Source organism: Nematostella vectensis, chromosome 5, assembly GCF_932526225.1.
Source record: "Nematostella vectensis chromosome 5, jaNemVect1.1, whole genome shotgun sequence".
NCBI classification, from domain to species: domain Eukaryota; kingdom Metazoa; phylum Cnidaria; class Anthozoa; order Actiniaria; family Edwardsiidae; genus Nematostella; species Nematostella vectensis.
In genome coordinates this window covers 9652367-9679354 of record NC_064038.1, presented here as the reverse complement: position 1 = coordinate 9679354, position 26988 = coordinate 9652367, and the positions used below count along the sequence as shown (strand labels likewise).

The 26988-nt window shown below is 39.2% G+C and overlaps 3 protein-coding genes across 4 annotated transcripts; 2 read left to right on the top strand and 1 right to left on the bottom strand.

Moving 5' to 3' along the window:
• The first annotated feature begins 16 nt into the window (after positions 1-16).
• LOC5508715 (3-hydroxy-3-methylglutaryl-coenzyme A reductase) lies at positions 17-13485 on the top strand. The gene is made up of 20 exons (XM_048728268.1): positions 17-256; positions 2652-2769; positions 3423-3510; positions 3581-3665; positions 4033-4245; positions 4633-4743; positions 5234-5340; positions 5455-5479; positions 6299-6952; positions 7114-7229; positions 8235-8316; positions 8399-8557; positions 9040-9125; positions 9201-9272; positions 10104-10209; positions 10458-10628; positions 11537-11677; positions 11930-12088; positions 12604-12758; positions 13154-13485. Exons 1-20 carry the CDS (start codon positions 74-76, stop codon positions 13209-13211), a joined length of 2889 nt encoding a protein of 962 aa, XP_048584225.1. The 5' UTR covers positions 17-73; the 3' UTR covers positions 13212-13485.
• Positions 13486-23277, bottom strand: LOC5508712 (gamma-tubulin complex component 4). 2 transcript variants are annotated; one of them, XM_032377555.2, is made up of 18 exons: positions 23118-23277; positions 22811-22955; positions 22032-22180; positions 21380-21436; positions 21151-21230; positions 20735-20945; positions 19947-20042; positions 19066-19135; positions 18506-18630; positions 18250-18300; positions 17985-18090; positions 17598-17632; positions 16772-16859; positions 16053-16146; positions 15516-15696; positions 14985-15119; positions 14311-14555; positions 13486-13949 (listed from the first exon to the last, which is right to left on the bottom strand). In XM_032377555.2, exons 1-18 carry the CDS (start codon positions 23193-23195, stop codon positions 13874-13876), a joined length of 2022 nt encoding a protein of 673 aa, XP_032233446.1. In that variant the 5' UTR covers positions 23196-23277; the 3' UTR covers positions 13486-13873. The 2 variants fall into 2 exon arrangements, with proteins under 2 accessions (XP_032233446.1, XP_048584226.1); XM_048728269.1 differs by lacking the exons at positions 22811-22955; positions 23118-23277 and having other exon boundaries at positions 21380-21551; positions 22032-22168.
• Positions 23265-26502, top strand: LOC5508713 (40S ribosomal protein S6). The gene is made up of 4 exons (XM_001629234.3): positions 23265-23378; positions 24564-24628; positions 25194-25617; positions 26230-26502. The coding sequence occupies exons 1-4, from the start codon at positions 23373-23375 to the stop codon at positions 26470-26472; spliced, it is 738 nt and encodes a 245-aa protein (XP_001629284.1). The 5' UTR covers positions 23265-23372; the 3' UTR covers positions 26473-26502.
• Positions 26503-26988: the final 486 nt, after the last annotated feature.

Sequence of the window (26988 nt, the reverse complement as noted above, 5' to 3'; positions counted from 1 at the left end):
CCCCAGCTGGCTTGTGGGTAATACCCCTTACACAACTCTAAACGAACAGCCATATACACACATGAAGTGAACTATGGAAAAACGAGGAATTAAGGGATTATTCCACACTCATGGATTCCTCTGTGCATCTCATCCTGTTGAAGTTCTACTTCTTTGTATAACTGGGACCGTGTGTTTATTAACGTTGAGCATTTACGACGCAACACATTTTGAAACTTCAGAAGGAAGACTGTCGGTTCCAGTACAAAATGGGAAAGTGAGTCAGATTAGATTTTCTTCTTCGGTCTGTTTACTCAGCTGCAATGACTGTTTGTTATGTTAGGATAGTTATAGGAGAACCCTTGATAAATGTATCTTCTGATCTGCTTTATTTTTGCCTTTAAACCGCCGCCATACCAATACAAATTTGGACTTACTATAATTTCAATTTTAGATAATTAAGTTAAGCTTTGTTGCATTTGACAAAAACAGTACGAGTTCAGATAGATCCTAAGGTCTAGCTTGTGGATTTCATTATGAAATTCAATTAATTTTCATTTTCGTGTTGTCGTAAAAAAAATGCGCAATTTAAGATGCCAATCATAAATCATAAAATCTTATCAAACATTTTCCGCTGACATCATAGTTTTAGAGAAACAAGTATAAACATGTACTTTGTGGTTTTCGAAGCTGTATTTGATATTATCTGTGTATTGAGGTTATACTGTTGTTATCCAGATTTTTGAGTAGAGCCAGCCATCAAGCCACCATCAAATTCTGTCCTGTCACCCAAACTGTCTTGACCAATCAACTTTTTGAAGTAAAATTGGTTTCTAGCCTGGCAACCAAAGCATCCAATCTATGATTGGTTTAAACATGTAATCTCCGACAGTTGATTGACTTGGGAACATTGCAAGAATTATGACTCCATCTTTTCTGCTTTTTGTATTTACAATACTGACTTTTTGCCTTAGATTTGTCGCTTTAATTTATACATTTTCAAGATTTTGAGGAGTACATATTTTTGTGACATTTGATTTTTGCATTTTAGCCTAAACCAAACTATATATACTCACTAAAAAGTCACAATTTATTTCTGTTAAGAGGGCAGAGTTTTTAGAAATTTTGGAGTAATTATAGAATACTTGCCCACAACATCATTTGCATCCAGTGCAAACATTTAAGGCTGCAAGAGACATGTATGCCCTCTTCCAAATATCCCCAATTTTTTTGTAACTGTATTCAATAAATGAAATTCCACAACTTATGTCTCATTATCAAAGAGTACTCCATCAACTCTGATAAAAACTTAAGGGGTTTAAACTTTTAATTTAGATTTCCTAAAGTAATATCTTGCAGTGAATCAACTAAGGTATTTCAAGGTTTTCAAATGTCATTTATAATTGAGGAAATACCATCCCTAGATGTTTTTTCTTGCTGATTTTAACAGAGTTAGAATTTGCTGTGTCATAGACATTAATATGTAAAGTACCTCTGTGACCATTCAAACTGGAGTTGTTGTTATTAAAACCACTTGACCTCATTCCCTATGATAACAAGATTCTTAATGTCAACTTAAGTAATAATATCTCATATGTATCTCATTACAATTTTGATGGGTTACATATTCTGTTTGATAAGATCCCTTATTTTACTACATTCTTTCAGCAGGGCTTCTGGAATTACACGCTTGTGCAGAAGCGCGTAATCCACAAATTCCAGAAGCCCTGTTTCTGGTATAATTTGTGTACCTTTTAAATGAAGACCAGTCTGTTTGGAAGCTTTATAAAGAATTTTTCAATTGAAACTATGATAAATATATTCTGTGCATAAAATTATTTAAGTTGATGATTAAAATGAGATGTTGGTATCATCAATAATATTTTTTGTTGAGGTTGGAGGTTTGGTTATCCCCCTTCACTCCCCTCATGAAGTTCACATAGAAATGTGTGGGAGCCATATATTTGTGCTTCTTGTTTAAAAAAATCTCTGCAGAATGGGCTCTTACTATCATTAAAGGTAAAAACAAATTGACAGGGTTGTTTCAAGATACTGTATTTCTTTTAAAATTTGACTCATAATAAAATAAAGTAAAGCTGTTCAACGGTTCTAAATTGGACTTTATTCAAGATATTCATTTTAAATTGTAGCAGGGTTCAAAATAACTTTTTAAAATCTGCTAGATTTTGCCAGCTTTCTGGATTTTGGTGGCGAAAAACGCCTTCATCTCTAAATTTCGAAAGGGGAATACAAAAAAAAAGCCTGCAAAGACCAGAAAGCAGCGGGCTATCACCGGCAGCCGGCAGCTATTTTGAACCCTGTGTAGACATACTTTATGACAGGCAAAAACAAACCACACAGGCTACTTGGAAGAATAATATTACAAGATTATCTCCCTCCTGTAAATGATTTAATAATGCTGCATTCACACCAAACCATGTTTAGTTAAACAAGGCTTTTTTTTGCCTGATAACTTGCCAAGTTTCTTATTGTGTTGAATTCTTACTGAGCTAAATGATCACTTAGTAACATGTACAGCACAGTCTATTCAGTTTTGTTCTTGGTTCTGGTGCTGATGTGAATGCGGTATAAGTTATATTTGATGAATCCTTGATAATAGTAGCTTGTAGCTACTATATGATAACATGTATAAATTGTGTTTCTGTTTAAAGGTGCCATTACCCACAGGGATCCATGTTCATGTTAGCACTACAAGTTATTTTCTCGCTCTACTCTGTGTGTTTCTTCAATGCAAGAAGCTGCTTAACACTGGGTCTAGGTATTTAGTAGGTAAGTCAAGTATTAAGTAGGCAGTGTTTATTAGGTAAGTTAAAGGTTTTAGCACCTCCACCAAACATAGAGTAGCATGATATTTCCTACATTTGGAATCCAACAAACCATTCTTAATCTCTGTATTTGGTTTTAATGGTGAATGCACTCAAATTTTACACTCGTGATATGATGCTTATTGTAATGATAAAAGTGCTGATTATTGTGGTGGTGATGGCGATAGCCCTGGTGATGATAATGATATTGCTGATGGTAGTGATGACGACATTGTTGGTGATGGTGATTGTTATGATGAAGTGGTGATGGTGATGATGGTGATGTGTGTCCAGGAGTTTCATTAGGCCCCGGCGGCCGGCGGAAGCACAGGCTATTTTCCATCGAGCGCAGGCTACTTTAAAAAAAAAATCTTAAACTAAAAAGATAAAATGACTTCCACCCCCTACTTATCAATCTCCACCGCCTACTCTGAAAGTTATTAAAAGCCCTGGTGTCTATAAGTTGCAATGGTGATTATGATCATTATGGAGATAATGGCGGTGTTGATGGTAAAAATTATCTGGTCATGATGATAGGGAGAAAGGAAATGTCATGGCTATAAATGATGACAATCATAGTAACTAGAAATTTACACAATGTTTTGTTTCCCCTTGTAGGAATTGTTAGTATATTCTCTGTATTTTCCTGTTTGGTGTATACTTCCGTCATTGGTAATATCTTTGGTGGAGAATTAGCTGTTTTAAGGTAAGTGATATTGTAAATTTGATTTCTGTATATAAATATAAAAAATACAATTCATATAATCTTCTTGCAGAGAGGCTCTACCATTCTTCTTCCTTCTGAATGACTTCTTTGCAGTTGGAACTCTTGCAAAGACTGCTCTGCTTGCCAACTCCTATGTAAGTGTGGTTCATATGACCTTAAGCGAACATTTTGACTAAGAACTCCAGATGCTTAGGGATACATTAACTACAAAATCAACTTGTTTTTACAGGGGGATTGGAAAACTCAAGTACAAAAACGTATTATCACTGAGCTTTTAATGACACTTGCAGATTCAGAATCCTTAAAAGGGGGAATATACAAGGGAATGGCCATGAAATCAGATGGATAAAGCAACAAATGTACAAGGGATTACTCAAAACTGGGAGACTTATGCTTGTATAGTTACTGTGATAATATTTTCTACTAGAGTTGTATAGGACTTAAGCTTGTACTGTAACTTGTGGTTAGTCTAGAGTGACCAAATCCTTTTATATATTTCAGGAAGACACACCCATCAAGATAGCACAAGGTGTTAGCACCCTTGGGCCATCAATGACACTTAACACCCTAGTTGGCACCCTCGTCATAGGTGTTGGCACCCTGTCAGGGGTAGAAGAGTTGGAGACGGCAAGTAACTTTGGCTGTCTGGCATTGCTGACGCATTATTTGATCTTCATGACATTCTTGCCTGCCTGCCTATCCCTCTTTCTTGAGGTAAGTGAAGCCTTTACTTAAAAGTAGTATCTTGATCAGCTTTTTCTTTGTTATTGCTGACCTTTTGAAAATAGGAACAGTAAATTTGCAAAAAAAAACCTGTACTGAAAGTATATTTTGTTGCTTTATGGTAATGGTGCTTTTGCTGAAATCATATTATTTAAGAGCATAATATTGAGATGTTATTACTAAATCTGATTTGTGGTAATAACAAGATAGAGGACTGAAATTTCCTGTAGTAAAAATTTGAATGAGCTTTAATTACAAATTAAGAAATTAAGCATAATATAATGATAGAATATTGCCAGGGACTTAATTCAATATATAGTATACCAGGGACTTAATTCAATAAAGTGTATGTATTTGTGACATTCCTGTTCAATTTAGCTGTGTGATAGGGGGAAAAATGCCCCCCAGTGGCTTGATGGTGTTGACTACACCCCTGACGTCCATGAGCATGTGCCAAACCCCCTACTACAGCACGTCAAGATTATCATGGTAGGGAATTGACTGATCTTTTGGGAGATAATCTTTTCTTGATACATAGTATGCATGCTACTAAATGTATATTTTTGTAGACTTCATAACTTAAAAACTGTAAGCTCTTTTTCCAATTTGACACAAGGTATTTTATGGCCCTTCTAAATGTCTCGCTCTAAACGAGCTTATATTATGATCTATTATTTCATATTATTTTCGATTATAATTGTAAATTTTATTGTATATATTAGTTCAACATTTAGTTATATTGTAATGCGCTTTTGATCATTATATGAAAAAAGCGCAATATAAATTAATAAATTATTATTATGCTTGTCCTACATTGTCCTACATGGCATTTGCTGTCCACTGTACATTTGAACCAAACAAGAATCACTTGTAACCTGTAACATTATTATTACATTCTCCTTTTTTTTTCCTAGTAAGTAGCGGCAGTGGAACATGATCCCAATTTGAACCATGTAACTCCATGTCTTGATCATTGCAGTCTGCAGGCTTGATGTTTGTGCATGTTCACAGTCGTCTCATTAAGCCTCACCAAGGCACTGGCTTGGGCGTGTCTCATCAGCAAGACAGTGACGACTGGCTGTCAAGGTGACTTGATTCTTATGTCAGATATAATGTCTTGTTATATTTTGGAAAGTTTGTTAGTTCAGGGACATCTCAAGTTAGCTTGAACCTGATGCAGAAACATACTATCTTTTTCAGATTTCTTGCTGTAAATGCAGAACATGTAAGTAAATTTTACATTGAGTAAGAGTTCATGAGCGATAATGCAATCAAGAATTTGTTGTTTGGATTTACTGGTTTACCCAGGTTAGATATTCCTAGTAGCTACTAGACAAGTGCTCTGGAAGAGGGGGGGAATAAAAACAGACGGGGGTGATCATCCGCAAAATCGAATTTAAAATCTGTAGTTTTATAATATATATTTGGACCGGGGGGGGGGGGGGGGGGGGGGGATTAAAACAGATGGGGATTGTTGGCAAAATCAATTTTAACCCTTAGGGATAGCACTTTGGGTGTGGTCAGCAGACATTCTTACCCTGAAGAGATAGCAAAGTGGATGTGGTTGAAATAATTTTTTTACCCTAAGAAATTGGAGTAAGTATGCAGCTGCTTTGTCTCCTATTATCTTTGTTCTACAAAGGAATTATTTTGCCTCTATTCTTCTCGCTCGTGTCGAGTTGCGGAAATTGTTCATTTGTCCAATCAAATTGCAGCTTGTAAGAGCTGCGTACTGACCCAGAAATTGCAGAATCAGAATTTAAGCACCCCCTAGTAGTTCGTCAAATTTTATACCCCCAAAAATAGGACAGTCACCCCCATCAACTTTTCAGGGAAACAATAGGTAATATGTTTTTTTTTTTCAATAAAGTTTTAGCAATTTTTAAAAAGTGTGAAGTTTGAGAAGTTTTAGGAGCATGCCACAGGACACCTTGTATGTGAGTTAGGAGAGTAGGACTTTTTTTGGAACTTTTTATGCATACTCGAAGACAGTATGACAGATTTGTCACCAAACACCTAAGAACCAGCCTTTCCTTTTTCGTAGGTGCTAGCAGTTGTCTTGGCCCTGTTGGTTGCAACGAAGTACTTTTACAATGAAAAAGATGACTCGACACCACTGCTTGAGTCAGAGGAAACAGCAAAAAGCAGAGCAACCTCAATGCCAGTCATACAGACCTGTCATTCGCCAAACGCTGACAGGCTGCTGCCGGGGGTAACCGGGATTGTGAGAAAGCGAAGGTCTACGTTTACAATTGGTGATGGGGAATTCCTTGGGAAAGAAATTATTGGTTCTATCAGTGAGAATTTGCAGAAAGATCTGCTACCTCTACCAGCTGCGAATAAACCTGAGGCTTTCTTGCTGAAGATTCCTGAAAAGTCCTCTAACTCACCATTAAAAAAGACATTCTCATTTCCACACCAGAAACTTAGGAGTCACTCAATTAGGAAGAATGCTGTGGTGCCGAGCAATGATATTATTGTTGACAAAGAACAATCTGAACCACAAACCACCTCACAGAGCCAGCCATTAAAGACCACAACTGATGTGAAGACTAAGCCAGTAGAAGAGAATACGAGCCCGGTAGCTATGGCAACAAGTGGATCTGTTTCCATGGTGACAAAATTGTCTGGGAGTGCTTCTGATGAAGTGTCACCAATGAGGAGTTTAGAGGAGTGCAGACGAATTATGAAAGAATCGGTAATGATAGAAGAATTATACACATATCACCTGACTTCTTAGTATATAAATCCTTATATGCAGTTTTGAAAACCACTTTGTTTTCAGATAAGCATTCAACATAAATAATTCTAACCCTAAATTTTGTTTGTTTTGATTATGTATGTATGCTTGTGTTCTAGGATGGTGTGTTTCGACTATCTGATGAGGAGATCTGCATGCTGGTGGAACAAAAGGCTATCCCAGGCTACCAGCTGGAATCAGCCTTGCAGGACTTCTCAAGGGCTGTTGCAATAAGGTTAATCTATGCTTTGATTCCCTGGCAGATAATGCATTCTGAACAAGCATAGCCTCCACTACTTATTTATCTATTTATTTAGACTGCATTCAGATCAAGTGAGCCTCCATTATTTATATATTGATTTAAGACAGTTTTCACCTGTCTTATGATAATATCCTAGCAGTAAGCCTCCATTTTAAGGAGTGAATCAAACATTTTCTACTAAAATCTAAAGAAATAAAGTGTAGGTAGTAGCCTAGTGGTTTTCCCCTGTCTTATTATAATATCCTAGCAGTAAGCCTCCATTTTAAGGAGTTAATCAAACATTTCCTACTAAAATCTAGAGAGTTAAAGTGTTATGCATTTCATCCATGACTGCTTTATTTATGGGACATCTTTGTATGTGTGTGTTATCATCCCACAATATATGCACTCATATATAACCGGTCATCCGTTCTAAATTATCAATCACAACCTCAAAGAAACTTCCAATAGAGACACTGCTTTCAATATTTTGAAAAATCATAGGAGGATGGTACGTAATCGACCGGAAGTAAACTGGTGACAATGCGGCTTTAATTTTCAATTATGCCAAGCCAAGCTACCTTGACGTCAGGCAATTATCTCTTGACAATATACCATTTTTAGGGGTACAAAATTGGCAATAAAAATCTAGAACAAACTTGCTTGTACAGTTAAAGCCGCATTGTCACCAGTTTACTTCCGGTCGATTACGTAACAATCTCCGATGAATTGTAACGGAAAACGCGAAAAATATTTCAAAATATTGAAAGCAGTGTGTTTATTGAAAGTTTCTTTGAGGATGTGATTGATAATTTAGAGCGGATGGCCTGTTTAATATCTCGGATTTTAATAGATTCTTTTGTCTTTTAACGGTTGAGGTTTCCGTCGGACCTCCGGAAGTAAACTGGTGACAATGCGGCTTTAAGTTTTCAAAGTGTTGTGAACAGTATGCCTTTATTAGTTTTGCAAGTGTGCAATAACTTTTTTGTTATGATGTAGGCGCATGGTGACCGCCAGGAAGATCAGCAAGAGAAGTGATGCTCTAGCAGAGCTACCATACGATCACTATGACTACACAAGAGTAAGAAAACTACTTTATCGATATTAAAAGTTGCCAGAGGCTACCTATAAATATCCATCTTTGTCTTCTTGACTTGACACAGGTCTCGGGAGCATGTTGCGAAAACGTTATAGGCTACATGCCAATACCCGTGGGGGTGGCGGGCCCTCTGCTTTTGGACGGACAACAATTCTTTGTTCCCATGGCAACAACTGAAGGATGTTTAGTAGCAAGCACAAACAGAGGATGCAGTGCTCTTATGGTAAGCAAAGGATTCTTTGAAAAAACAGTCAACATCAGACATGTCAATGGATATGATTGAGAAGGAAAAAAATAGTAGTTCTATTTTTGAGTCATCAGATGATGAAAGAAAAATCACCAGAACCAGGTTTACAGATGATCTAAACAAAGAAAGTTGTAGCCCATAACATGAATCAGAGCTGTGATCAGTAAAGGGAATGTAGCAAAGATTTGGTGAGGGAGGGGAGGGGGGGGGGTTGAGGGTGTGCAGGTCCCTTGGGCACCTCCCTTCCTTCCCTAGTTATGTGCCTGAGTGATTAGAAAGCATGATTTCCAATACAGGACAAGAAGTGAGATATAGGAATGCTTGTATTTTTGTTCCCATGTGTTGGTTGATAGGTTGGCAGCACATTGTCCATCCTCACATCAAAAGGTTGAGAAGATCTGGAACAGAACGTCCCCTGCTTCAATGTTCTCACAGTTGCATTCTTGTTCATTACTTAGAAAAGTGGCGGTGTACGTAGCAGTATCATTGGTAATGGGATGACAAGGGGCCCCGTTATGAGGTTACCATCTGCTATGCAAGCAAGGTAATATTCAGCTTATATTACGGGTTCCTCCTATGAAGGCTAGAGTATGATAAATGTTATATTTTACATTACCAGCGAAGTAAAGTTATGGCTGGAAGATGAGCTCAACTTCCAAGAAATCAAAACAGTGTTTGATAGCACCAGCAGGTAATGTACTACACATTTATTTTTTATGATGACGATGACGAGTGCCATTAAGTAGAAGACTTGTTATGATGTTACCATTTTTAAATCAAGACTACTGTTTTGTATTTTATTGGTGGTAGTGGCGATGATGATTACCGTAAATGATCTAAAAAACGCCCGGGACGTTTATTAAATTTTGATGGTCCAAGGGGGTTGGGGGGGGGGGGGGGCATTCAATAGATAGGAGGCGTAGAGAGGGATGTTCTTTTACATTAATGAATTAAATATAACAAACCCGAATGCAGTGGGGTTCGAGTCTCAGTCAGGATCACGTTAAATTAAAGCATGCGTAGCAAGCGTTTCTTGACATTGTGCAAGTCTCACCCAGTAGAAGCCAAGCTCAGATTAATTAAATCTAATTTATATTGCCGAAATTCCTATGTCGTTTGTATTTAAGTTGGGAGGGAGGGTAGGGGGGGGGAGGGTCCTTTATTAGAGAGAGGCGTTCATAACAAACTTGCAAGCTTAGTGGGGGCGTTTATTGGATAGAGGCGTTCTTTAGATAGACAGCGTTAATGAGGTGTTGATGCTGGCAATGATGATGATCATGATGACAATGATGATGTTTGGTCCCAGATCAACATTCCAAGATATTTATCCGTTTTTCAGTTAGTAAAGGTGATTTGTAACATTTCATTCGTGTGGGACTCTCTCTCTCCTCTAATGGCGAATTGCTACATAAACCGTGACCCACAGGAAACCCATGACACCCACCCTTTTAATGATGTAGTTTCAAAGTCTGTTCTTTTCTTCACCCTGAAGACCTTAATTGTTTCTTTGTTTGGTACGTAGGTTTGCTCGACTGACCTCTATTAAGTGTGCAGTAGCTGGAAGGCTGCTGTTTACTCGGTTTGTCGCTACTACTGGAGATGCAATGGGCATGAATATGCTTTCCAAGGTATTATCATTCCCCATTTATCCTTTTACCGTCCTACCAGCATTGTACCCTAATGGAGACATTAATGAAATTATCATGTTTTCTAAGGAAATGGGACGTAGTTTTACTTAATCAGTTGATGCCATCCTTTTTCCCAATGCACCCCCTTGATTCCCTTTGCCTCCCTACCATCTCGCCCCTTAACTCCCCCTGCCCACACCCTCTATTTTAAATGCTACCCATCTATACCCTGCTTATGCTGGCCTTAGGGAACGGAGAAGGCCTTGCAACATCTCCAGGAGCACTTTGAGTCAATTGAGGTGATCAGCTTAAGTGGTAACTACTGCACAGATAAGAAAGCTACCTCTATCAACTGGATAGAGGGGCGTGGCAAGTCTGTGGTGTGCGAGGCCATCATCTCTGGAAACATTGTTACTAAGGTATGCTTCTGTTCCCTGGAAACATTGTTACTAAGATATGCTCCAGTTACCTGGAAACATTGTTACCAAGGTATGCTCCAGTTATCTGGAAACATTGTTACCAAGGTATGCTCCAGTTACCTGGAAACATTGTTACCAAGGTATGCTCCAGTTCCCTGGAAACATTGTTACCAAGGTATGCTCCAGTTCCCTGGAAACATTGTTACTAAGGTATGCTCCAGTTACCTGGGAACATTGTTACTAAGGTATTCTCCAGTTCCCTGGAAACATTGTTACCAAGGTATGCTCCAGTTACCTGGAAACATTGTTACCAAGGTATGCTCCAGTTCCCTGGAAACATTGTTACTAAGGTATGCTCCCGTTACCTGGTAACATTGTTACTAAGGTATGCTCCAGTTATCTGGAAACATTGTTACTAAGGTATGCTCCAGTTACCTGGAAACATTGTTACTAAGGTATGCTCCAGTTATCTGGAAACATTGTTACTAAGGTATGCTCCAGTTATCTGAAAACATTGTTACTAAGGTATGCTCCAGTTATCTGAAAACATTGTTACCAAGGTATGCTCCAGTTACCTGGAAACATTGTTACCAAGGTATGCTCCAGTTACCTGGAAACATTGTTACTAAGGTATGCTCCAGTTACCTGGAAACATTGTTACCAAGGTATGCTCCAGTTCCCTGGAAACATTGTTACTAAGGTATGCTCCTGTTACCTGGAAACATTGTTACTAAGGTAAGCTCCAGTTATCTGGAATAAACGTTGTTAGTAAGGTATATGCATAGGTTATGAATAGAATTGGGCATGGAAGCATGTTTGGATGACATTCCCCTTGCCTTTGTCATTTTGTTCGCTTGTTTTAGTTTCGCTTAGCGTTTAGCGTTTAGCTTTGCATCTTTTCCAACCAGGTCCTTAAGACCACCGTGTCCTCATTGTCTGAGCTCAACATTAGCAAGAACCTCGTCGGATCAGCCATGGCGGGTGCTATCGGAGGATTTAACGCGCATGCTGCAAATATCGTAACTGCTGTCTTTATCGCTACAGGACAGGTAACGCATGCTCAGACTAAGACGATTCTAAGACATCTGTATCTGTTTGTTAGTAACCGTCCAAAAAAGCATTGTTAGATAATGTATAGGCATGAAGCTGTATAACGAACAAATCACGAACAAATATCCATCACCTGTAAAGCAATTTTAATTGCTTTAAAAAGTCTTTAAAAAGACTTTATGATAAAAGCTATATACTAAAACAACCTTTACATATTCGTGGCTTACCATAATTTCTTGTCATGGTCTAAGGATCCGGCACAAAATGTGTCTAGCAGTAACTGTATCACCCTGATGGAGCCATGCGGACCGCGTATGGAAGACCTGTACATCAGTTGCACCATGCCATCTATTGAAGTAGGAACTGTGGGTGGCGGCACCATACTACAGCCTCAAGCCAGCTGCCTCAAGGTATAATAGAACCCATTCAAGTGACTCGACTGACGCCAACCCCCCCCCATACTTTCACACAGCTGTAGCAAACGAAATATTCGGGGGGGGGGGGGTGGCAGCCATACCCCTACTGGTCGTTTTCTTATAATTTTTTAATAGCATTTTGGGAGGATGTGCCTTCAGTGCCCCCCCCCCCCCCCCACTCCCTGCATTACACATTTTTTTTTACTAATAACCATGATACAGCTTCCACCAGTCCATCATAGCCAACACAAATGTTCCAAGGAATAGTTGCGCTTTTAAGGCCCCCGATTTAAATTATAAATATATACTGTAGTCAGTTAAAGCTGCATTCCCCCTTTAGCCGCGGAGTAAATTCCAAAGTTGCCCTTGTCATTGCTTGCGTCATCAAGAACTTTTTATTATTTTTTTTATAGTATTCCTCTTAAAGAGGGGGCGTACATTCTGCGGGCCTGCTTGCTATGTGCAAGGGCCAGCATGGTATTTACTACCGACCCATGTACTGTTTTCAGATGTTAGGTGTGCAGGGAGCAAGTAAAGTTGAACCAGGACAGAATGCAGCACAGCTTGCTCGGATCGTCTGCGCGACAGTCCTAGCCGGTGAATTGTCTCTGCTTTCTGCCCTAGCTGCTGGCCACCTTGTCCGCAGTCACCTAAAGCACAACAGGTAACCCATAAATTTTAAACGTGGCTCAACTTTGTCTGATTTTACTTCGAAGGAAAAGGTTATTTTTTTATAGTTCTTGTGAGCTCAAGTTATCAGGTTCTCAAATGCTGTTACTTAACCTGTTTGGAAAAGGTCAAATGTATTTATACAATGGGTCATTCTTTTGAAAACAAGGCCATGTTAAATCACGGGCTTCCAAGCCGCGTCACTAATAGCTCTAAGTCATGAAATAAACTTAGCTAATGAAATTATAATTCATTAAATAAACTTAGTACACTGACGTGGGTGGGTGGTTAGATATTTGACTGTACAACACAATTACCTAAGAAATGCTTTCATCAACCCACAGATTTGTCACCGAGGACAAAATAACAAACGCATGTTTTAAATTATAGATCAACGATCAATCTAATGACTTCTGAGGACGTTTTGAAAAAGTGTGCAGTATTATGACAGGTGACATGCCGGGTGCCATGACAACAGAGGTCCCCTTGGATCCGCCACTGCACTTGAGTGGAGTAATGGTAATATTTTATGGAAATATAGAGTAATTATAAATGATGGTATTTTATGAAGATTAATTTTGTATGGTATGTCATCAATACCAAATGATTGAATTCCACATACTCTTCAGTCGAGATTGTAAAAATGTAAGTTTTATATTATTTATTATTTACTGAAAGTGAACATAAGATTGCATGAAGTCAAATAAAGATTACACAAAGAGTACAGTGACTTATTCTTTACTCATCTATTTTATATACGCCACAGACTTGAACACTTTTTTCACATGGGGATACACGGTTCTTTGAATTAGCTTTACTTTCGCAACTTCCAACTTGTCCATCGAAGTCCATGCCATGTAACTGACGCGTTCAAAAAGTCATATGGCAGTGCCGTTATCTAGAAAATGCTGCTATTTCAATTTTTGTTGACCAAGAAGACCCAGGCAGTGAAGTTGCTTCAGTGGTCATGACTTGATATGTCTTGCAAACAAACGTTGGCAGTCATGTGATCCCTATCAGGTTTTGGGGGTAGCTGAGGTCACGGGACTCGGCGAGACGCGTGTCTCCAATGAATGTACCCTATTACCGTGCCGGAAATAGCGACTCCCATCAGGCCCTAGGGGTAGCTGCGGCCACGTCACCCGATGAGCCAGGTGGCAGAGATGTTGAGCTGTCAGTGGTCCAGCTGCGAGAATACGTAGAGGATCAATTACTACCCTTTGAATTGGTAAAGACTCGATATCTATCCCGTGTTTTTGTTGCTTAATAAGTGATCGAGATTTTGAACTTGTAGTTGAGTCCTTGTGAGCCGTTGGTAAAAGCCTTTGCCAAACGTGGTTGACCCTTTGCACGCGGTAATTACACTGGCCTACGTTGGAAGCCAGGATTTAACATAAACACGCCTTTAGGAATTGAGTATTAGCGCGCCTTCACACCTCGAGTCTTTGTGAACCGTGAGTAACTAAACATTTGCTTGTCACAAATAACTGAGCATGTCTATGCCATACCTGGGCCTTTACACACCCTGAGCCGGACCGGTCTCTTACCTGGGCGTGGTGGAGAAGTGCTTGTTAAAGTCGATGCGCAATAGAAGCTGCGCAAGGTGTGGACTGGCCTGATGGCTGCGTACGCTGGACAGTATTTTAAACAGCAGGCTCGACTGTCGCTCATAGCCCTGAGCGATGTTGTCAAACTGCGCATGCTCGCGGTCTGATAGCGTGCCGCTGACCTGTAGCAAGAGACTGCAGAATGCCTGGCAGAGCGAAAGGATTTCGCCAAGACAATGGGCTACCTGTGGAAGAAGCAATATAAATCCTTAGAAACAATTCAAGACACGGATCAAAACCCCCGTGAAAATGACTTTTAGCAATTTTCAACGAAGCAGGATTGAATTTTACTTGCGAGAACTTGCATTCGCTTGCGTTTGGTGACGCCTAAGAATAGAAGTTGGCAAACTTGCGTTCATAATTTTAACATGTTCAATTTCGACGCATGTTGGCGCCCAAACGAAACGCAAGTTGTCACAAATACGAAACTCACGGCAACTTGCGCTGAAATGCCTCCATCACGGGCTGTAGGATAGTGAACGTGATATAGTTCAGCACCAAATACTTGTGCTACCTATTGGTTTATGACAGCTCTCCGCCATCGCCTCCTAGGGCAATGATAAAGTGGCCATGTGTAAACACAGCATAAGATATAAAACACTTGTGCCACCTACTGGTTTCATGAGGAGGAAGCTCTGTGCCATCAGGGTGGTGATAAAGTGGTCATGCGCCAGACGGATGGCCTCAAAGTCTTGTGTGATGTTGATCTTGTCCAGCAGTTGACTGAACTGCGCCTCCAGCACGTCAACCTGACAGGAAGACTTAGTGTTATGCATTGCGTTACAGGCATTATGTGACAGTTTGTGACACTCATTGTGTGACAATTATTGTATGTTGCCAATATTGCATAGTGTAACATTGTGTGAAAAATACGGCATGACACTCATATTGCGAACACACCTCCCTCCCCACTTTTGGTTCTCAATAGACAGGCTATTTAAAGACAAAAATATAAAGCATAAGCTAGATCACTTTGGCATGTAGCCAAATCTGACAACAAGATACTGCAAAGGCATTTAAACAATCCCCCCCTCGGGAAAAATTAGGTCCACTTTTACGGATTCTACCCCCCCCCCCCCCAAAGAAAAATCCTGGGTATGGGCCTGATGACACTCATTGCATGATTCTCATTGCATGACTCCAACCTGCAGATAGTACTGTAAGTTATCCACCAGGAAAGCCATGTGCATACGGAGGAGCCACACCCTTGTCAGCTGGCAGACATGTCCAGCTTGGTGCTTGGAGCCCATATGTATGGCCCACACCCTCTGAAGGTCCAACTGGGTCCGTTTCACATTCAGTAGATAGCGGAACATTGTGTTATACCTTAAATCCATAACAAAGCAGAATGCTGAGTTTTATCTTGAAGCCTTGAGGCATTTGAAAACTTGACATATACAGATGGAACATTGGTATTTAGAAATTATTGGGAAAGCATAATGCTGAACCACGTGCAGGGCCGTAGCAGGGATGGGACATGTGGGGCTTCTCCCTCCACAATATATATTTTTTAATTATAAGGAATTGATCAGTAAGGGCGTTGTTGTGACCCCCGAAATTTTCTTAATGTTTCTGGATTGTGCCTCCCCCCCCCCCCCCAAAAAAAAAATCTTACGTGCCCTGCTACGGCTACTGTATGACATGCAACCCTTTAGATGTAGAGGATCTGAATGTATACATACTTGTCAAGTATTGATGGTTGGAATAATATATGTAGCGGCCACTGGACATGGTATTCCATGAGAAGACAGTCCCACCCACACACTACAGACGTGTCTGAGAAAAAAGAACACATAAGAACAAAAAACAAAAGGCACCAAAGGATGTGACAAGACAGGCCTGCAAGCAGGAGAACTGGGTGGGTTAACCCATCCCATTCCCTAAAGTAACTTATTCAAATTGGCAATGGTACTCAATATATTTACTTTATAAATGAATGTTGAACCTTCCATTCCTGGTTCCTGGTGGACCTCACAGACCCCCAGAACCCCCTTCACCTGGATACAGGCCTGCTTCGTTTACGATTGAGAAGATTTTTTAAACCATTACACTTGCAGTAGTGGATCTATGGGGAAGGTTATGGGGTTTGAACCCCCCCCTTTGGGCTTTCAAAAAGCCAAATGTAACAAAAAAACCTTCCCCCTTTAGTCAAATTCCCTCTTTAGCGAAAAGCTAGTTCCCACCCCTGACTTGGGTGCATGTGTTTCAATTATGTCTTATTCCCTTGTTCATGATCTCCTTGTCCAGTCAGCGATAGTGATTTGATTGGGTCATATATAATTTCACGCCAGCAGACAGCATTTTTGGCTTACTTGCATTTCACACTTTGAATATTAGCATTAACCTGGGTTAAATTTGCTATGCCAACTGAGAGAGTAAAAATGTGAAGGTTATTACATACCAGGTGCTGGTTTGCTCTTAGCTTGATATCCAGCCATATCAACAGACAGGGTAAAAAGTGATGCCGACTCATCATCATCAGGCAGAAACTGCAACATTAGATAGAATGTAAAATGCTTCGATCGAAATGGGACCTGGGGAATGTAAGTCTGTTACAGCACAACCAGTAAAACTGTGAACACCTAGAACATGTGGAATGTTTGTTGTCTTCAGATGAATCAGACGCGAGAATTCAGACACTGAGACTTGTTGAGACATGTTTCTAGTTGACTGTTTGAATATCTCGTGAGTGATTCGTCGGAACAAACATTCCATACATATTTCTGGTATTCACGGTTTCACTGGGCAAGTTGTAAAATGTTGAATTTGAAGACTTCCTGAAAGCACGTAAAAAATATGTATATTTATGTAAAATTAAGTTCAAGTTTTCATTTCTATACATTATGTAACTGAGACACAGCTTGAAGGAAAAAGTGCGAACAGAGGTTGCTTCGACCCCAACAACTATATATATCTGAGAAATCCCTTTAATGACTCATGACTTGCACAACCTTTAAAATAATAGTCATCATACCAATCACTCGGCTAATGAGTAACTCATCCCCAAGAAGAGCATTTTTTCCCAGGCAGCGTTATTAAAGGAAGGTTGTACAGTACAAGTAACAATTCCTCACAGAGCAGAGGGAATACTTGGGATAGTCTGTGCTGCAGGAGCAACCTCTTGTTTCACCATCCTACAGCCTGTGATTAAGCAACTCAAGACAGGTTTTGTGCCCCCCCCCCCATCCCCCAACCAATAGAAAAATAGCACATTGGAATAAAAATACCTTATGAATGACTTGCTGAAAAGCAGCATTTGTATCTGAAAAATGATAAAAAAGAAAAACTTTGTGGCTTTTTAATAAGTTTATCAATTTCAAAACCTCTGCCCAGTACCTGAAATATACAATACCTAAGAAAACCCTTTTCATCCAGAAGTACATTCAGGCAGAAGAGAATGTGTCAGTCATAAAAAGTATATTTGGACTGTTAATGGAGAGCAAACCCTTCCCCAAACCCATTTTTTGGAACAAATCCAGCATGTAAAGTGCATTTGATCATCTCTAGAGAAAAAAAAATTTCCTTTATTTTTAAAGGGGTGTTTGAGCACACAACAATCTATAAAAAAGTGTTATATGATGATTGTATGGCCTGGCCTTAAAAAAAAAGCTTACCGTGTGATGTTTTCCCAGAAGGTGGCACCTTAAGAAGATTTTCGGCTTTCTCTATGAAACTAGAGAAAAGCTCCCCTCGGCCAAGCAGGAAAAAGTCCTTTACAACCTGAAGGAATAATCAAAGTGTGGTGAATGACAAATTAGAATAAATGTGGACTTGCCATTCATCTCTTCAATATTAACAAACTCTCATTTAATTGACAAAAATGTTTCTGGGTGAAAGAATTTAAATGTGCTTATCATCTGTAAAATAGGCTGTACATACATTAAGGTGTTTTAGAAGGTAGGCTTCTTCAACAACAAGCTTCCATAAATGCTGAAAAGAGAAATTAAAGGGCAAAGGTCGAAATTTCAGCAAATGTGTTGAAATCCTCATCTTCACCACCATTGCCATTGCCATCACCATCGACATTATTATCGTCATCTTTTATGTTGTGTCATCACAGGACCTTCATTGGGCTATTACTAATAAAAGAGTGCTGAAAAAATTTAAACTAATTGTGTTGCTAACTTGGCTCTACCTCGGCAACACATGCACGTATCTTGTCTATCTCACTCTCAAATGCTGTGACGTTGAACCGAGGCAGCTGGCGGAGCATGTGAAGAGATCGTAGAAACATTTCCTCATTGTCATGAATAATGGATTCTGAAAGAACAAAATGCCACAAAACTCTAAAATTGAAGTTCCTTTGTAAGCGAAGATAAACAAACAATTCAGGGATTGACACTCTACTGTATATGTATTTACGCATATTTCATGTACACCTTTTAATATCTTAAAGGCACCAAGTTTGATTGACTATGTGCTATTCCCAGATTAAACAAGGATTGAATTATGTGCTGGTCTGAAACTATTTCTTTGGTTATCATATATTTGGTAAGATTTACAAAGATTTATCCAAAGTTTGGGACATGGTATATTATACTTGCTTTCAAAATTGGCTTTAACAGGGTAAATCTGATACAACCAGCAATGTTTTTCTAGAGACCTTGCTGCTCATAAAGTCATCAACTTATTCACTTATTCTGCTTCCCTATATCACACACACATCGTTACACCAGCAATAACATGCATTTTTACCTGTAATATTCACATTTTTCCCATTTTTTGCTTCTTCAAACATCTTGACAGAATCTCCAACAAACAGGATCTAAGGGAGAGAGGGATAAGTTAGAAAATCTTATCTTCTTCACAAGTTTGGAACAAGCAGGCCTTTAGAATTTAATCACCACTTTATGTAATAACTTCTGGACCTTGATGTAATACTAACATTTATTATGTGATAAATTTGCTGCTTAAGGTTATTCCTCTGAAATTGAAGATATGATGAGATTTTTGTAATACTTTCCAAATAAGATCCCCATCATATGGGGAGTGAAAATTCAAAATAAGAAGGGGCACCCAGCTGTAGGTGGCAAAAACAGCCTACTTCTGTCAGAATACAGCTATTTAATGAAGATTGTGTGATTGAGTTAATAGCAAGCTGATAACTGAGATCCTTTGAAAACAGGTCAATATTTTACCTGGCTTATTGCTAGTACATAGTAAATCTATTGAAGCCTGTTTAGCTCATTTAATATGCAACATCATATTGAAAACTAACAAAAAGTGTGACTATCTAGGGCTACTGTAGTTTGGGGCCTGACATAGCCATACTAAAAGATTTTCTATTAAATTCTCAAACAAGTTATGCTGAGAATCATTTAAGAGCTTAATAGATTATTTAGAGCGACGAAATGAATAAACATTTTGAAATGAAAAACAGGGTTACCCAGATTGGTTTTAGCACAAAATCTAAAAAACTGAGTTGTTTCCTTTACAATTTTTAAGCAAAGCATGTAATTTCACTTATGTGTAAGCGCACACTAGTGTGCAGAACTGGGTCTGAAATGCAATTCAGAGGAATAACCTTAATGTAATACATGACAAGACATAGTGGAATGAAATAGGTATAGCATTACCTTTTCGGCAACTCTAGTAGGGATATATGATGGAAGCATGTCAGCATTTATTTTGTAGTGTTGCTGAATTGCAATTGGCTGTTTTTCCTCGCTCTCCTGAAACCAACAAAAAAAAACACATAAAAGTGTCCCAGTGGTACATCTGTACTTACCGTAATGATTCAAATAAGTGTCTGTGGCGCTTATTCAATTTTTCAGGTCTTTGGGGGCGTTTATTGGGGAGGGGGCACTTATTACATTTCGGTGGAAAACACCCAGCTTTTGAATCGATTAAGAACAAAAATTTGCGCACATAGGTATAAAGAAGTTGAAGTGATAATAAGTACACCCGTGTTGTAATATCAGGGTGTCAATGCGAGCTAAATAAAATTAAGATTGACATCATCATTCAAGTTTGGCTTTTGTTGGAATCTTTTTAGTGGGAGGGGATGCTTTTTTGGGAGGGGTGCTTATTCCAAATTTCAAGTTTGAGGGGAAGCACTTATTGGGGAGGGGTGTTTATTTAAAGGAGGGCGCTTATTTGGATCATTACAGTATTACTTGTGGTGCTACCAGAGAGCTGAGGTGTAAAAAATAATGTGAAATTTTAAAAAAATGTTTTTTAATGTTAATGATGTAATGATTTCAATAATGCTTTTCTCAATGACAGTTTTGTATCTTGGTTATATTATTCTAGCTTCTTCAAAGCTGTTCATCCTTCATTTTTGCTGGCTTCACACCCAAAGAAAAAATGGTCACATGGGGTAACTCTAGGACAGACAAGACAAGGCAAATGCACCTTAACTAACCATGATTTCTGCTAGTTGTCTCCTGGTTACACCAGGTATTCCCAGATCAGAGTTGCTTTGTGACATACTCTCTGTGCGCTTTATGCTCTCATTTTCATCAGCAGCACTGACTTTTGAAATAAGAAACTCATCATGTCTGTCAATCAACAGGCCATGTAGAAGCCAGGCACTTAGCTGCTGATATAGTACACCATGACACATGAACAAGATTCTGTCAATCAAACAATGACAGCTGTCAATCATATGATTAACCAACCCTTCTGATATAGTAAATTGGATTTTACAGAAAGCAAAAGTGATAGCAAATTAAAAAAGTACAATCACAGCTTAAAATTTCAATTGAGACATATCTCCTAATAGCTTTTTTCCACTGCACTCCTCTACAAAGTTCAACTACATAGAAAAACAGCAAGTACCTCTCGAGTGCATCTTTGACATCAGGAACCCCACAGATGCAGCTCTGATAGAGAATATCCAGCAACTTACAGCCTTTGGCCTGTAACACCAAATAAGCATGACTTAGTGAGAGGCATGTGTGAGTACAGTGGTAATTGTCATAGGGTCGTTAACACCTGTCTCTTTATTTTGTATAATACAGTATAAGTAATAAATCCACTGCAAGTGCAGGAAAGTTGGATAAATTACCTTTTTGGATTCAATATGATCAATCACTGATGCCAGACCAGGAAAGAGTACTTGATACTGTGGAAAACAAATACTGTTGTGCATCACCTTTGGTTTCACAGGATCTAGTGGTTCTTTTGAAGGTGAGTTGACTTATTGCATCCATAGTACATGACATGTGCGCACTTTTTTTCTAAAAAAAAAGTCAGTTTTTATATGGAGTCTTTATAAAAGGCAATTTATCTTAATGTTTTGCACCAGCTTTAGTCAGACTATGAGTCAGGGCAATAGAAAAGTTCAAATCCACCATCTTAAGCCAACATATAAATTTGCAGTGAGCCCCCTCATTATGTATATTTAAAATTAAAGTGTGACAAATGCTGCTTGGCAACCAACACAGAAGTTTAAAGAAAGTTAGCCAATAAGTTTTGTTCGTAACAAACTTTATAATAAGAAAGATTCCTTTGGGTTCTTATGTGCACCTGAAGCATTTCTTTGCCTTTCAGGTTGGCTGGGAAATTCCTCTCAACCAGATAGCATGATTCTCCCATCCTCATTGGTTTAAATGAAAAAACTTACAAGGCAGATATACACAGTGCTATACATGCTAGCAGCCAAACTAGCATGTATAGCACTGTTAATGATTATAAAGTGATTTTATTGTAGCACAAACCTTTTCCAATCTGTGCTCAACATGTGACAGCGGAAGGTTTGGATCTGTCAGCACATCACGCTCTAGGCTAAGTAGTTCCCTCCTGTACCCTTGCAGGACCTCATCCAGTCCACTACAAAATGCCTGGATATACAGCCCCTGAAATTCAGCTAGGAAATAACACAAATGGTAAAGAATTGATCAACAGCTTTGGCATTCAGCTGTGAGCAAAACAAGAATAAATAAGTACTATCATACTCTTTTAACTCTTATAAAAATAAAAACTTTGTGAGGTAGGATAGAAGATTTTAAGCAAATTCAAATTATTCCCTATTCCCTTAAAAAGGGAGCCAATACACACCCACCAAAACATACCCCTAACCTCGCCCATACTCCCTGCCATATAGAGCCCAGCCCCATACACCACACAACCCCCATACAATACAAATGCATTGGGTGAAAACTGTTAAACTAAAGGCTAATATAGACAACACCATTTTGTTGTATGAAATGTTTCTATGACTTACGTCATAGAGTTTAAAATAGCCTAGAATACGCTATGATAATCGACTACAAAAGTTGTAGTGTGCAATATGTAGACAGTTCACGTACGACTCAATCGCAGTGTCTAAATCTGCCTACTATCATTCCCATTGAATGAAAGTTGAGAAAAGCCCCCCCCCCCCCCCCTCTGGTCATGTAATCCAACATTATTTTACATTAAGTACCACAGAACACCCACACAACCCTTGCCTCCATATAGTTGCAATCTCAACGATAATAAAAATTACGCACTCTACCTTTCCCCTTGCTGACGACAGATGCCACAAGTTGAGTATTCTTATCAATAAACACCTGGAAACTCGAGTAATACGTCCCAACACGACATATTCGATTCAGCAAGGTCGCCTCGCTCTCGTGAATGAAAGGCAGATCTGATGCCACCTACGAATATAATAGACTTATAACAGCAGACGCAATAGGGTAAAATGTGAGGACCAACTATCTGCTTTTTTTGGTTTTTGAGAGAGTTTAAAAATCGCTACTTTCCCGCCAAGCAAACAGCACAATAAAAAAAAAACACTGAAAAGCGGAGGAGCTACAAACCTGTAGGCCGCCCTTGCTCTTATGTAAGAACACTCCTCCTGAGCACCCAGATAGCGCTAGTAATAGTTCGTGGAGCATTTAGGCTATTATTTCTGTAAAGAATGTTGAACCTTGTTGTAATGTTGTTGCCGCCATTTTGGATTACATTTGACATGCGCGCGCGTGTTACCCATAAGTCACCGCGGACCTCACCGATCTCTCTTTCTACTTTTCTTCTTGTAGCAGTGTTTCTTCTCGAACGAGAGAAGGGCTAAAATGAAGGTAATAATACTATAAAATGTAATGTTTCCATTACAATTAAGCAGTTTTCCGTTCTTATGATCATCAGCCGTCCCACTCAACCCTGAAAAATAAAGCGATGGCGATTGCTTGACGTGGATTGAGAGAGATAGAACAATGTACCACAGTGCGAATTTATCGTTTGCCGAGAAATAATAATGCAACTTGCCATGTTACTGACATTACACTGGACTTTAAGGACAACTGCAATGGTGTATATTCTATATTTGGTCGTCTTCTTTCGTTAGAAATGAGAACTGGTTTGAATTTGATCATATATTAACGATTTTTTAAGAAACTAGACATACTTAAAACACGTGAATAATATTCGATCATCTCATGTCCATCTCACTGTTCCTAAATAATGAAAGTGTGTATGTATTCCTGATATTATATTGATGGTGTTTGTATCTAAACTGTAGCAAGGTTTCATATAGTTTTCAGCTGATAACACTGCAACTAGACATGTCATATTTTAAGATGGTACACTTACTTATAGATGCCTTACTTTTAGGGCCTGTTTACATGGAGATAGGGTCACCCTACCAGGAGGGTCAAAACATAGCCCTCTTTTACATGAGAACTCGAGAAGCTAGGGCTAACACGGGACACGGCTATCTTTAGGGCTCAGTCGCTAAGCTTTGTAAACAACAAAATGGCGGGAAGACGTTCTCTATTGGCGTTGAACTTGATCTTTCTGTCTTTAGCGTCAATAGCTTCTTTTTTCCAATGCTATGGCCTCTTTTTGTCGATCCTTCTCACTACTTTGCTGCTCATTCGCAATATTCTCGGCTTGGAATCATTGGAAATACTCGCCCGGTTGATACTGACGAGACGCCATTTTATTGTATGCTTGATTTTGAGCGGAAATTCAAGCGTGGAACTACGTAACTTGACGTCATTTGATGCAATTATAGATAGCCCTACCCCTAGGGTCACCCTACCAACGTGTTTACATGGCAAAAAGTTGGCTCTCCTGGTAGGGTCACCCTAGCTGGTAGATAGGATCACTCTACCCCTAGGGTCACCCTATCTGACATGTAAACACAACCACAAAAAACAATAGAGTAGGGTAACCCTCCTGGTAGGGTGACCCTATCTCCATGTAAACAGGCCCTTATTCTAATAAGTATAAAAGGTTATTGACCTTTAACTATTTGTTCACAGCTTAACATATCCTACCCCGTCACGGGGTGTCAGAAGCTGATTGAAATTGAAGATGAGCGTAAGGTGTAAGTACCCAATGTTGGAGTAACTAAAGTGGTAAAGCTAGCATAACAAGATACTGTAGGCAAGCAGTATTAGAGATCACCTGAAGAGTGCTTGAGAATTAAGTACCCATAAAAATTCACTATCACAATTTTGCTGAATAAATATAAGATAATAAAGGTTGTTGTGCAATTTTTGAAGTACTTTATTATTATTTTCATATGTGAGCAATTGTCTTGACTAGTTATAGGCAGTTTTGCAAGGGGATTGGCTCTTGTGGAAGGTTTCTGCCGTCCTGCTGGGTGAAAAAATTAAAAGCAGAGGATTCAAACCAAACAGATATTAATTTTTAGGATTATAGTGCAATGCATGCTACTGTGATCACCAATACAAAGTTTTAAGAAAGCTAGCCAAGAAGTTGGTTGGCTCATGAAGTTCATGTCAGTTAGATAGTATGTTAATCGCATCCTTATTGGTTTTAATTGGTTAAATTCACAAAACTATTAAGGTAGCCATGCTAGCATGCATCGCATTGTAAGGCTTTGTCACATGTGCTTGATGTGTTACTATGTCAACTATGTTTTGTAGACGGAGCTTCTATGACAAGCGTATGGCCATGGAGGTATCTGGGGAGTGCCTGGGGGATGAGTGGAAGGGATACGTCTTCAGGATCACTGGTGGTAATGACAAACAGGGATTTCCCATGAAGCAGGGGATCATGACCAATGGCCGCGTCCGCCTCCTGCTCTCCAAGGGTCACAGCTGCTACAGGCCACGCCGCACTGGTGAGCGCAAGCGCAAGTCTGTCCGTGGCTGCATTGTGGATTCCCAGCTCAGTGTTCTGAGTCTTGTGATTGTCAAGAAGGGTGAGCAAGACATCCCTGGCCTGACGGATAACACCATCCCACGTCGTCTGGGTCCAAAGAGGGTTGGCAAGATCAGGAAGATGTTCAACTTGAGTAAGGAGGATGACGTGAGACAGTATGTGATCAGGAGACCACTTCCTGAGAAGGTAGGCACACTGTATTAACACTACAGTATACCCTTGTTTTAATTTTCCAATCATTATTTCAAGCTAAAATATGCTACGTGCCTGCTTTGGTTACATCAAAATTCTGTTAAGTGGAGTTAAATTTTTGGAAGTAAGATTGTTAATCGTTTAATTCCAATTTGCTAAATTGCTTTCCTCACTTGTTTCTTATTTGCTTTCTCACTTGTGTGCAATAAGTTTCAATCTGAAATCAAGTCTACCTTATTATTAATAATATAGCAATATTAACATTAATTAAAAGTAATACCAATTAAATTAAAGCAAACCTGTGACAGGTTTTGCCCATTTATAGAAAATGATTGAAAAATTGAGATTAGCTGGATTCTAAAGTTAAATTTCTTAATTTACTAGTAAATGAATATATTATTATGCTATTTACCAGCTGGGAGGGCCATTAAAGGGGAAAAAAACTATTACAAAGGTCTGGAAAATGCTGACAGAGGTAGCTTCCAAGCTTTGTGAATTTTTGGTGTTTGTAATTAAGGGTAGGAGTTCCCCTTTCTGAGTGCTTTAAAGGCTTGTGGTTCTGTAGGCAAATTCTTTTTTGCCCAATCATTGTTTTCTCACCTACAGGAGGGTAAGAAGGCAAAGAGCAAAGCTCCCAAGATACAACGCCTGGTCACACCTGTAGTACTGCAGCGCAAGCGTAAGCGTTTGGCCCTGAAGAGGCAGCGCGCCCAGAAATGCAAGCAGGAGGCTGCAGACTATGCCAAGCTGCTTGCCAAACGTGCCAAGGAGGCCAAGGAGAAGAGGCACGAACAGCTCATGAAGAAACGCAGAGCTTCTAGTCTCCGTGATTCTGTCAGCGCCAAATAAACAACTGTAATAAATTGAGCTTCAGTGAAAGATGTGTTTGTTATTGCATTATTAAAGCCTAGTTTACACTTGGGGGTATGACATTTCACATGCACATCAAAGTAAAGATGCTCCTTCTTGACTTCAAAGTTTGTTTCCATGCAATCTATCTAGTGGTGTCTTTTGCACCAGAATCATTGAGTGAACGAGTTTAAGTAGGCTAAACACAATTAGTGCTGATAACATGACATGTTTACCTGGGTGAGATGTGGGGCCCTGAAAAAATGATTGGCCAAAAGAAACCAATTTCAAGATAATTAGGTTAGTAATTGCTTGTGTAGTTAGTGAAGGGGCCTCGCTAAATATTCAAGAGGCCTGGCTAAATATTCAAACATGTTTGTCAAACAGTGCGGTAGACGCAAATATTTGTATGTTTAGCCATACACAAAACATGGCACTTCATTGGCTTCCTCAACATGTCCAGATGTTTGACCCAGATCAAAACATTTTTGTTTGAACGTACATGTTTTATCGTTT

Coding starts and splice junctions, on each gene's coding strand:
- LOC5508712 (XM_032377555.2), bottom strand. CDS start 23,195: ATGCTCCACGAACTATTACTAGCGCTATCTGGGTGCTCAGGAGGAGTG. Junction 20,946..21,150: donor GTCAAAGATGCACTCGAGAG/GTACTTGCTGTT, acceptor TTTGATTGACAG/AATCTTGTTCATGTGTCATG. Junction 18,301..18,505: donor TACGTGCATGTGTTGCCGAG/GTAGAGCCAAGT, acceptor TTCTCTTTTCAG/CATTTATGGAAGCTTGTTGT.
- LOC5508715 (XM_048728268.1), top strand. CDS start 74: ATGGAAAAACGAGGAATTAAGGGATTATTCCACACTCATGGATTCCTC. Junction 8,317..8,398: donor ATCACTATGACTACACAAGA/GTAAGAAAACTA, acceptor GACTTGACACAG/GTCTCGGGAGCATGTTGCGA. Junction 12,759..13,153: donor AGTCACCTAAAGCACAACAG/GTAACCCATAAA, acceptor TTTAAATTATAG/ATCAACGATCAATCTAATGA.
- LOC5508713 (XM_001629234.3), top strand. Junction 24,629..25,193: donor ATTGAAGATGAGCGTAAGGT/GTAAGTACCCAA, acceptor TATGTTTTGTAG/ACGGAGCTTCTATGACAAGC. Junction 25,618..26,229: donor GGAGACCACTTCCTGAGAAG/GTAGGCACACTG, acceptor TCTCACCTACAG/GAGGGTAAGAAGGCAAAGAG.